Source organism: Condylura cristata, unplaced genomic scaffold, assembly GCF_000260355.1.
Source record: "Condylura cristata isolate star-nosed mole 26May11 unplaced genomic scaffold, ConCri1.0 scaffold00005, whole genome shotgun sequence".
Lineage (NCBI taxonomy): Eukaryota > Metazoa > Chordata > Mammalia > Eulipotyphla > Talpidae > Condylura > Condylura cristata.
In genome coordinates, this window is record NW_004567106.1 from 13,333,744 (window position 1) to 13,345,856 (window position 12,113).

The 12,113-nt window shown below is 37.2% G+C and overlaps 2 protein-coding genes across 2 annotated transcripts in view; one reads left to right on the forward strand and one right to left on the reverse strand.

Annotated features, from left to right (window-relative positions):
• Window positions 1-72: 72 nt before the first annotated feature.
• Window positions 73-4,662, reverse strand: RPA3 (replication protein A3, 14kDa). The gene is made up of 4 exons (XM_004677116.2): window positions 4,426-4,662; window positions 3,287-3,361; window positions 2,236-2,344; window positions 73-1,687 (listed from the first exon to the last, which is right to left on the reverse strand). Exons 1-4 carry the CDS (start codon window positions 4,522-4,524, stop codon window positions 1,617-1,619), a joined length of 354 nt encoding a protein of 117 aa, XP_004677173.1. The 5' UTR covers window positions 4,525-4,662; the 3' UTR covers window positions 73-1,616.
• Window positions 4,663-4,842: 180 nt separating this feature from the next.
• Window positions 4,843-12,113, forward strand: part of UMAD1 (UBAP1-MVB12-associated (UMA) domain containing 1) — a 197,322-nt gene continuing 190,051 nt past the window's right edge. The window contains exon 1 of the mRNA XM_012720904.1: window positions 4,843-4,923. The gene's annotated coding sequence lies outside the window, so the exon portion shown is untranslated. The remainder of the gene's footprint in view (window positions 4,924-12,113) is intronic.

The window sequence follows — 12,113 nt, forward strand, 5'->3', positions numbered from 1 at the left end:
TGAGGGGAGCAGCAGGCAGGCCAGGAGAGGTCTGCCACGCCATGTGGTCACCTCCGGGGCAGGTGGGGATTGAACTCATGCGGAAGTGGCTTTAGTTTCTCAGTGCAGTGCTTTAACCCGCTGCGCCACCAGGGAGGGCCATCATAGTATTTTTTATCAGAAGTAGTTATGGTGGTGTTCTTAAAGGAATTAGTATATTTTGAAGTAAATGTAGAAATTAAAGATATCAATTTAAAATATTTTGGGCATAATTTATAATTTTAGTGGATTTAGAATTAGTTGTTCTTCCTCACACAAGAGAATGGGTCAAGCCAAACTGGCCATATAGGTCTACCAGTTTTTGATCACTCTATCCTAACTTACCACATCCTTCCTGCTCACCAGCAACATTACTTGGTGGTATGAAATACCAGTAAACAATAACTCCGAGTAAGGATAGAAAGAAAGGAAGTTAAAAGGAAGGCAAATAGAATCAAATGATTCTATCAACTACTTTAATGATTAAGATGTCCCTAGTGGCAGGGCAGTTTCATTCAGTCTCACTATACTCCTACTGTTTCAGTGCCATTTGGCACTAGTAAACACAATTTTAAAATGGTCAGAGCTACTCTGATGGTTTATGTGTAACTTGACTGGATAAGGTATACCCAGGTAATAGTTACGTATTTCTGGATTGCATCTGAGACTGTATCTACAAGAGACGCACGTCTACATTAGCAGACTACGTGAGAAGTGAGCCCTTACCAAAGTGGGTTAGTAGGTACTTCCCAACCCCTAACAGAACAAAAAAGTAGAGGAAGGTCAAGTTTGCTTACTCTTCTTGGAGCAGGGATGTCTACTTCCTGCCCTGCCATCAGAGCTCCTGGTTCTCTGACCTTCAGTGGAACCCATGTCACTGACTTCCTAGGTCTCAGGTCTTGTCATTAGACTGAGAATTATACCAGAGTCATGATTCTCAGGCCTTCGACTTAGACTGTATTATTTCTCCAGTGCAGATGGTAGACAATGGGACTTGTTTGCCTCCCTAAGTAAAGTACACCATCTTCTATCTATATATATGTATCTTATTGATTCTGCTGTTTTGGAGAACCCTGACTAATGGAGGTACTAAAAAACTACATAAGATATAGGGTCTATTTATCTTTTTAACTAATTAAAATCGTGTTTTAACAGAGGGCAAAGAGAGTAATTAACATGGTATAGTTCATGAGGTAGCAAATAATACTTAACACAACACTATTCCGTTTGGTAGGTCTAAGTCCTGACCTTACAACTATGAAATTCCAAGTTTGTGCCTGAATACATGACTAAAAGAATGAAGTGAACGAAAGTACTGATCAATTTAACTTTTATTAATAAAAAACTAAACTCAGGAAATTGCTTTGTTCCTGCATCAGATTTGGCCACATGATGGAGAAGTGAAAATTTCTTCTCCTTATGAAGGCTTAGATAAGAACTGTCAATATACAGTTCCAACAAAAATGACATTAGAATATCTAATATTATGTTTGGAATTAAATTGAAGAAATTAGATGTTGGAGCTCACAGGGGCTTCCTTTAATAATCTTCAGTGTAGCTTATTTGCAATCATAAATACTTCATCAAGATCAATCCAATTATACACCCCAAGGAAAAAACTGACGGAAATCAAGAATAATTTTCACAGCTTCATTGTAAAGTTCAAGATCTGAAAGAAACATTTAACAAACATTAATCTACAGTGGTAAATTGTAACATCAATTATTATACGGATTTTTACTTGTAAGAGTATTTCTTTTCTCTCCTTTAGAAGTTAACTTATTTTCACAATCTATCTTCTGAAACTGATATCATTTTCATGTTTACTTACTTAACTGTAACTCCAAAATAAAGATATGGGTACAGACGATGATCCATTCTGATGTAGCTCTTGCATGGTTGTGTTTTAAATGTTACACATTATTTGATTCCTTCAATGAATACAGTAAAACAAAACAAACCTTAACATTTTGTTTTGCCCTATATTAAAACTGTCTTTAGGTAGGAATTAATCTATTTTTACTGTGTTTTTTACCGATGCAAACACTATTTAGAAGCAGGCTAAAATGTCTCCCCATTTTTCAGGGAATCAGAAAACTCTAGAAATTGGAAATGAAGTGGAACTGAGACCATAAGACCAAATACATATACTAAGAGTCAAATTCTTTTCCCCTTCTAATTACACAAAACTACCAAATGCTGGAATATTTTACCTACCAAAAGGGTGATTATCTTCTTTAAACTGGATATAGGATGCACACATAATAGTTGCTTTGGCGGTTACTTTTCCAACTACTTCCACAATCCCAGAGATTTCTCCATCAAGCTAACACAAAGAACATGGTATTTTCATATTTAACTTGGAAAATTGTTATACAGTCTTTCAATGCATGTAACAAAGTAAATTTAAAAAACTTAACTATGTAGAAACAGAAATGATTGTTAAATATTTAAGTACTTCCTCTCAGCATATCCTCAGTCTTACAATCTTTAGCAGCAGTTGCAGGCCCAAATATGTTTAAATTGAAGATCACCTCACTTAAAAATAGAGAAAACCAAACATTTCTACAAGAAGTAATGTATTTAAAAATACTAAAAGGAAGCTTCTATTATCAACATTTTCTGAAGTTGGTTTTATGAAGTTAGCATATAAGCAAAAATAGGCAAAATTTAAAAAAATGGAAGATGCTTGTGGAAGGAAGGAGTGATTTAATCAGAGGTTTTCTTATATACTTCTCTGATCTCTGATAAGGAATGAGAATTGTCTTAAAGAATTTAAAGGGATGTTAAAAACTCATGGAGTCCAAAGAATCATTGGTTAGAAATTCTTTTTTTTTTTTTTTTAAGATTTATTTATTTGTGCATACAGAACTGGGGTACAGGCCAGAGGCTCTGGGCGGTGGGAGGCTTCACCAGAGACAGAGTGGGGAGCAGAACAGGCAGATCGATGAAGTACACTGCTGAGGGGAGCAGCGGGGGGTCAGAAGAGGTCTGACACGCCATGTGGTCACCTCCGGGGCAGGTGGGAATCGAACTCATGCGGAAGTGGCTTTAGATTCTCAGTGCTGTGCTTTAAGCCACTGCGCCACCAGGGAGGGCCCGGTTAGAAATTTTAAGGAAATATAAAAGAATACAAAATTTAATTTCAGAGTCAGGAAGGTTTTATAAGACAGTCCTTTGTACATCTAAGAATCAGAAACATTAGCAACAAACCAAACCAGGATGAAGAATTAACTATAACAAAGATCAAATTAGTAATTAAACATACCGGTTCCATCAACTCAATGGTTGCATTTTTCCCTTCTCCATCTGAAAGAATAAACATTTTGCCAGTAGGATGAATCTAAAAAAAAAAAAAATTAAAAAAAACAAATCTTTGAAAATTTCATTAAAAGAGATATATTAAAAATTTCTCAAGATGAGGTGGACGCAAGCTTAAGTCAATAGACACAAAACAATTGCTTTCTGAATAGCTCACTTAGTTCTAATTATAATCTTGTGTTATCAGATCTACCCAGTTAAATCTGAACTTTGATATATTTTTTAGCACAACTATGTCCTGTATTTAGGTACCAATCTGTCCACTCTATGCTAAGAACAAACTGTGTGTATGTGTGTGTGTGTGGGGGGTCTATATTAGGCAAAAGTGAGATCTACTTGCACCCATTTTTTAGAGAGTACCGAGAATATATTTTAAGGATTAGGAATGATGAAGTAAAGGGAACTGGTTATCAAGATGTGAATTCTACTCCTGTAAAACAAATACAAAAACTGCAGACAGATCTGTCACTTGTATACCTCGAGCATTTCAGTTAAACTAGACACAACATCTAGTTTCCATACTTGTGAAATCTGAGTAACACCTATTTCACGAAGAAATTGTGTGGTTGAAATAAGCTACTACGTAAGCCATTATGTTATTTTTGTTTCCCTCTACTTGCTCAATTCAGATTCCAACACTCCGGATTTGTTTCCACTACTAGTAGGACGAGAGAACTAAACTCTCACAATGGGAAAGGCAACAAAGTGCTGTGGGATCTGCAAGGTTTGAGAAGAGAAAACTGCAAGAGAATTAGTTGTCAAGTCTGGCTATCTAACAGTCTTCAGGTAAAAGTGGCAATTATGAAAACACAACGCGGGGAGGGAAGCGCTGGAATTAACGGAGAACATTTGAAAACATTCCGATTCCGCTCTAGGGTCCCCAAAATGCGCTGTACTTAAATTACTAAAAAGTAGGCCAAAAAAAATAATTCCCTCCCGCAAAGCAAAGCAATCGATTGCATAATCCTGCTCTAGGTTTTTTTTTCCCGCCTCACTGGGGTTACCCAGCCGGAGGCAGCCACACAGGCAGCCACTGGCTTGCCCTTCCGCCTCGGACCCAGCAGTCTGAGCAGCAAGCGCGCGCACCTTTTCCAGTCTCCCTACGAAGCAGACCGGCTGGTCGATGAACTGAGCTAGCATGCTGGTGTTGACGCGCGGCCTGGGTAACTCCATAACGTCCATCATGATTGTAGCGTAAGTGCAGCGGCCAGCGGGAAACAAACAACCGACCCTTCGCGCCCCGCGGGCACTTATGGGGCCAATTTCCGTGGCACCAGTCAGCGGTGGCTACTATTTGCGCTCTGCCAATCAAACGCGGGAAAACGTCGAGCGTACTCGCGCCGACCCGGAAAGGAATGGAGAAGTGCGTGATGCTTCCGGATGTAGCGTCGGCTGCTTAGAGACGCTGGGCGTCTCGGAAGTTGTCCAGTCCACAGTGAAATGGACAGTGGGGGCGGGTCTTGAGTGGGGCGGGGCCTCAGGCTCCCACGGGTATTTTCGGGCCTCGGTGCCGCTACTTAACCCCGGAAGCCGGAGTTCGGGCTCCGGTGCGGGTGCGGCGGGGGATTGCGGCGCAAGCCTCAGGTACCTCTTCTCGCGGGAGGCACCTCAACCTTATTATTTCTCTTTCTTTCCACCAACGTTTGCGGAAGGGAGAGGCGAGAGTTAATGCCTCCTGCACGGTAGCTTTCTCCTTGCTGCGTATTGGTTGTTGGCGATACCCTACTTCTCTTACCGGTTCTGTGGTGCCAACCTGGGATACTTGCTGAATGATATTTAGGGAAAGATTCATTTTATTATTATTATTTGGACACACTTTTTCTTGGAAATGGGAAATTGGGTCCCCAGTGATCTCCATCGCCTTTGTCAGTCTTTAATTGCTCTGAAGCAGAGGGTCGGTGAATTACAGCCTAAGCCTAGTCACTTTCTAGCCTTAACTTTCTCCACCTGTGAGAATAGGGGGTTCAACTGATTATGACCTTTTCTAGACCTGACCAACTGGACACACTAAAGAGGTGCATGTTTTCTCACCTCTTAGCATCCGCAGCGAATTTAAACATTCGGGGGGGCGGGGGTAGAGGGGACCTCTGGGCAAGGAAGAGATGAATTTAAGCATTTACCAGTTGTCTGAGCAAGTGAGCTTCTCCGTGAGACATAATTTCCCCTTCCGCAAAGTAAAGGGAGTTAGACACTGATTTTTTTGCAAGATCTCAGCTGTCTATCATTTGACTAGATGATTGACAAACTCTCCTGGCTGTCTTTCCATTGCTCTCAATGTCCTAAGGGGATATCCCTACAGGGGAGATTTGGGAGTTAGAGATAACCAGTTCCAAGATTTGGGGGAGTGGGGGGGTGGTGGTAGAATTCTTGAATCTCTCTGACTCATGTGGCTGTTGATTTGGGGAAGCTTTATTGTTTGGGATTGGTGTCTGCCTTTCTAGGAATATTCCAGAATTACTGCTCGTAAAAATACCTGCAGATGGTACTAGGAAAATATGGGTAGAGTGGAGAACTTACTATGATATTATCTGATGGAAACTGAATCCGAATTTGCCTAAAGCCACAGCGTTGTCACATTTCATAATGAAGATACCTAGCTGGAATCTCCAACCTGTCCTCTCAGTTGCCTTAAGCAAAGAAAATCTTTTGAGACTTCACTTGATGTAGGATGAAATGTGATACGCCATAAGGAATGATAGCCTGCCTAAGTGTTTAACATTTAATGTATTTGTTTTTTTATCACTAAAACAAATTTCAGAATTTACTTAATAGATGCGGGACATGTCAGTTGGCTTATAAAAAAGTGGTTATATTAGTGCAGGGCAATAAAGTTTTACAGCTTTATAAATAAAGCTTTAACGTCTTTTGAACTTTGCTACTTTGAGAAGCAAGTTGATGTACATTATATAGGTTATGGTTTAATAGATTTTTAAAGAGAAATCTTGAAAGTACCAGAGCATCATTGTCTTGCTACAGTAAAACAAAAACAAACAAAAAAAAACACTTGTACACAGCATTTGTCTAAACCAAGATGATAATTAAAAAAAAAATTTAGTTTTTTTGTCATTTAAAATTTATTTTATAATGTATAATGCACAGAGAAAACCCTAAATGATGTGTAGTTTCCAGAGAAGTTAAGTGAATCCACGTGGACCTCTCATTTCAGTTTTAGAAATTGAACTTTACAGTTCATAGTTTGCACTTTTTCAATTAAATCTTCTATACTAGTCAGAAGTAAACACTATTTTGAAATTTGTGTTACGCTCTCGAAGATTTTTCACACAAGCAAGCACTCCTAAAATGGAATGTTGTTTAATTTTGCCTATTTTGACCCCTGTATAAATGCAGTCAATCTGTGTGTGTGTGTGTGTGTGTGTGTGTGTGTGTGTGTGTGTGAGAGAGAGAGGGGGGGGTGGTGGTGGTTATTTTGCTTAGTTTTGAGATTGATTTAGGTTGACATGGCTTTTTTTTTTAACTCTGCTATTTTCCTCTATTATTGACTGACATTTTGATTATTTGCAGTTGTTTTCTGTTGCATTCAGGACTGCTGTGGATAGCCTTATACCTGTTTCTTGGTGCACTTGTGCAAAGGGAGATCAGTAGAACTGCTGGAACTTGGAGTGTGCCTCTTCTCTTCACTTCACTAGTAAAATCAGTTATTTTCCCCAAGTGGTGCCTCATCAGGAGTATAGGAGAGTTCCATTTGGATCTATTTTTCTGGCAACACCTGAGAATTTCCCCCCTGACCTAGCCTGATGGTTAGGAAAGGTTTCTTTTTCTAGTTTACTTGGTTTCTGTGTTTGGAGTAAGGCTCAATAGGTTTTCACATAATAACTGGCCTATTGTATTTACCATTTTTTGGCTTTTGCTAATTTTTGGGGAAAACTTTATACGTTAGTGTTGATAGTAATACTACATACATTTCTCAGTTTGGACTTCATTTTTTTTAATAATATAATAGTTTATTTTTACATCATTTTGTACATTTTTTTTAAAATCTCAATTGTAATTCCCGTTGGTTTCCCATCACCGAGTCACCTGTGTGCCATCACCATATATATATATATATATATATATATATATATATATATGTTTTTAATAAGAAAGAGCTCCTGCTTTAAAAATGTTAAAATTCTTTTTCCTTAAGTTTAATATAGTTGAAAAAGTCAATTTAAATTACTCAAGAAATCTGTCTCAAAGAAACTTAATATTAAAATTTTTAAAAGTTTGTCTTTAATATTTACTATTCTGTCATTTAGAATGGAGATTTTAATGCAGTCATAAAATGATCCAATTTATTTGCTTTCATTTTAGTGTCTCAGCATCTTTTATTTAAAATAGCATCATTTTTGCCACTGACCTTCAGGGTTACCTTAAGTTTACTTACATACATGGTTCTGTTCTTGGGCTCTCAATTCTATACCATTGGTCCATTTTCTGTTCCTGAACCAGTACAAACTCTTGTACTGTGGTCTTATGATAATTTTTGCTGTTTGAGAGCAAGTCTTTTTACCTCCCTGTTTTTTTACTGATATCTTAATTATTCTTGGTTTTTGCTGCTCCACATAAAATTAAGATAGTCAGGTTCCATGAACACCTGTGTTAGGATTTGGTCACAGTTGTTGTGAGTCATTGGATTGATTTCAGGAGAAATAACAATGATAACTCCCCCTTGAACGATTTTGCCCACTTAAAATCTTTACCAAAAGTTTCACAGTTTTCTGCATAAAGCTTTGACTTTTAGGTTGGCTTTATTCCTACATACCTCGTTTTTTATCATAATTACAAGTTTTAACTGACTGTTGCTGTTAAATGCAAATACATGTGACTTTTCTGATTATCCGGCTACACTCTTATTTCTAAAAATTTTCTTTGTATTTCCTTCATTATTAAGAAAGAAACTGCAATTATTCATTCACATATGAATAGAAAATCCAAAGGATGGAATGAATAATTATAATCCATTTCTTAATAATGCTTACATATTTTTTATTGCCCTTTCCCCAAGTTAAAGCCTCTAGTACGATTTAGAATAGAAATGTTATTTCAGTTAAGATGGGGCTTGGCTGCTGTATAATAAACTATGTTAAATACAGAAAGGCTTAGTTTCACATGTCAAAGAAATCAAGAGATGTGCACCTCATCCTGTGACCGTGCCAGGAACATCAAGGATCCATATTGGTTCTTCCACTTCTCTTATGCTCAGTATCTAGTTCCATGATTAAGGTCACTTCAGAGGTCAAGATGGGTGCTGGGATGTCAGCCAATCCCCCTTTCAGGCAACAGAGAATAAACAGACAAAAGGGCGTAGGTACTTCGGGTTCCTTTAAAGAGACTTCCTGAAATTACATCATAAGTTCAAATTTTACTTATTGAGGACTTTCTCTTCTATTCCTAGTTTGATAAGTTTTAGTTGAATGGTTGTGGAATTTGATCAGCTGCATTTTCTTTTTGCCTTAATTGAGATGATTGAAATGAAATAATTTCCAATGTTGAACCATGCTTACTATCCTGGAAGAAATTCAACTTGGTTATGTTATTTTATCTTATATATTCCTGGATTTAATTTGCTATTGTTTTGTTTAGGATTTTTGCATCCATGTGCATGAGTAAAATTGTTCTGTAATTTTTCTTTCTTGTATAGGCCTTGTCAGGTTCTAGTATTATGGTTATACTAGAATCATGAAATGTGTTGTGGAATGTTCTTTATTTTCTGGAACTCTGTTTAAAATTGAAATTTTGGGCCCTACCTAATGGTGTAATGGCGTAAAGCACAGCACTATGGAGCTATCCAGAGCCACTGAAGCACAAGTTTGATCTCTGGCCAGGGAGATGACACACGTGACATGGTAGACCTCTCCTGTCCTGCCTGCTGCTCCCCTCAGCAGTGTATTTCAGTTGATCTGGCTGTTCTCTTCCCCTATTCTGTCTCTGGTTAATCCTCTACACTCATACCTCTGGCTGGTACCCAGTTCTTGTATGTATAAATAAATCTTAAAAAAAAAAAATTGGAATTATCCATTCATGGAAGATCTGGTGGAATTCACCTCTAAAATAATCTGAGTTTGGTATAGTCATCTGTACTTTTTAAAATACTTTTCCAAAGTAGATGTTCATTATCAAATTCTGTGTATTTTTAAGTTTCTGACATTTGATTTGTGTTGATTTTGTTTTCAGATATGTAGGTTTTATTTACTAAAATTATTAATTTTTTGTATTAATTTTTTAATGTGATTGCATATGACAGACAGTATGGGTTATCTTATACTAATTCTTTGAGTTTTGAGACCTGCTTGAAGACTTACCAAGTTCATGTAAAATTTTCTTGTTTCATGTGTGCTTGTGATCAGGCTTGTTAATTGCAGTATTTTCTCATTTTTGTCTGATTCACATCTTAATGAGATAATTGTTAAATATCCTAAGCAGGGTAGCCTTGGCATTTGTCTTTGATCTTTTGATGACATATATCTGCATGCACATATATGTAAATACAGTATATATTTTTAGTTACATTATTATAACAATGTGTAAGTTTCAGGTATGTTTGTTGAAAATCAACTAGGTGCATTTCATCACTAAAAGTCCAGTTCTATCCTTCGCTATACAATTGTCCCCTTTTGCCTAACTTACTCATCCCTCTTTCCCTTTCTCTTCTGATAGCTGCTAATTGTTGTTACATTCTAAAAGCTTATTTTTGTTTAGTCCTCCATTTGTTTTCTCTATATACCACATGTGAAATAGTATGCAGTTTAATTCACTAAGTATAATATCCACTAAGCATGTTGTTGCAAATGGCAAGAGTTCCTCTCTATTTATTGCTGAGCAGTATTCCATTGTGTATATAACATCCTTATTCATTGTTCAGTGGACACTTATTTCCAGTTTTTGCCAATTATAAATACTACTGACTTGTGCTACAGTTTTAAAACTTTGTTATTCACCACATAGATGGCAAGGATTGTGAAATAAATTGGTAAAAAGAATAGCCACTATTTCAAATCATGCATTCTGTCTCAAAGTTCATTTTGTCTGCTATCATTATAGACACACCGGTTTTCTTTTGGTTAGAATTTATTACATATATATAATTAATAATAATTAATGATTATATATATGTAATTAATAATATTAATATTAATGATTATATATATATATATATTTCTATCCTGTACTTCACCAAGGGCAGACAAGATCCCCAGGCTTGGATGCTCATTTCTGCATTTTTTTTTTTTTTTAAAGATTTATTTATTTGTCCATACAGAGTTGGGGTGCAGGCCAGAAATGCGGAGGGTGAGAGGATTCACCAGAGGCAGAGCAGAACAGGCAGATCGACGAAGCACACTGCTGAGGGGAGCAGCGGGCGGGTCAGGAGAGGTCTGCCACACCATGTGGTCACCTCCGGGGCAGGCGGGAATCGAACTCATGCGGAAGTGGCCCAAGCTTCTTAGTGCTGTGCTCCAACCCGCTGCGCCACCAGGGAGGGCCCCATTTCTGCATTTTTTTAATGGTTTATTGGAGAGATGTTTTGGTGTGTCTCAGCTGAGGGGCACAAAAGGTGATAGCAACCTGTGAACTCCAGCAGCTCCCTTTTTAACAAGGTTCTTCTTTAAGCCAGAGGTTTCTCTTATGAAGTAATTGCCCAAAGGTGTGTGAACTGGATTCCTCTCTGGGGATCCTAGTGTTTGGAGGACCCTGAGAACCTTTCTCCTGTTTGTTGTCACCAGTAAACCTTACTTGATATTTGTACTGTGTGGCCCTTGAGGTATTTGTTTTATGTTGACCTGATACTTTCACCTTTGTTGTGTCTCGTAAGTAATGTACATAGCTCAGGTTTGGGTTTTATATCTTGTGTCCGTTTATATCGATTGCGATTACTAACAATTTTGGATTCCTTGGTACAATAATATTGTGTTGTGTGCTCTGCTTTATTGATGTTGATTTTTCCTTTGCTTTTTAAATTGGCCTTTGTTTGTTTTTATCCTTAATACCTTTTCCTTCCTCTATATTGGTTTGAATGGTATAGTCTTTTGGGGGGGGGGGCTACCCTACAAATTTTTACATGTGTTTTATTTTGTGTTTGAGCAAGAATCTGTAATTTTGTTTACCTTTTCCCAGTTTATACTAGAATTTTGCACTATCCTGATTTCTTGTAACCCCACACATTAGGGCATTATAAAGGCTTCATTTAGTTAATATTTGCTTGCTTATGTATGTACTTACCATTTTCTAAACTTACTACTTGTTTTGGCATTTCAACCTTTTTCTTCTTTGAGGTAACTCTAGAAGTGTTTTTTTTTTCTTCGTGTGAATCTGAGTAGTATAACCCCACTGCTGTGTTATACTGCTGTGTTATATATGTATTGCAAATGTTTAGTTCATCCTCATTTTCCGTGGTATAGAATTTGAAGTGAACAGTTAAATTCTCTCAAAACTACTTCAGTGATATTATTTTACTCCTATAGTCTTTACTTTCACTTGAATTGTGGTTCTGTGGTAAGCTGTTATATTTATCTGTTTGATCTCGGCTTGTCTGTGGTATTCAGTAATATTACTGTATAATATATCCTAATGTAGATTTCTTAGTTTGCTATTGAATATTTTGTGTCTTGTGAATCTACAAGTATTGTTTTTATCAATCCTGGGGCATTTTCACCTCTTACCTCTTTGAATATTGCCTCTAGCTGAGTCTCTCTAATTCCAAAAATTCTGATCAAAAAAAAAAAAAACCCGAAAACAACCCATCAGATGTAAGTACTTTCTCACAAAACAAATTG

Excerpts from the sequence above, each read along its gene's own strand:
- RPA3 (XM_004677116.2), bottom strand. The coding sequence starts at position 4,524 with ATGATGGACGTTATGGAGTTACCCAGGCCGCGCGTCAACACCAGCATG. Across the intron at positions 2,345-3,286 it reads CCATTGAGTTGATGGAACCG|CTTGATGGAGAAATCTCTGG; the intron begins GTATGTTTAATT and ends TCTTTGTGTTAG. Across the intron at positions 1,688-2,235 it reads AGAAGATAATCACCCTTTTG|ATCTTGAACTTTACAATGAA; the intron begins GTAGGTAAAATA and ends TGTTTCTTTCAG.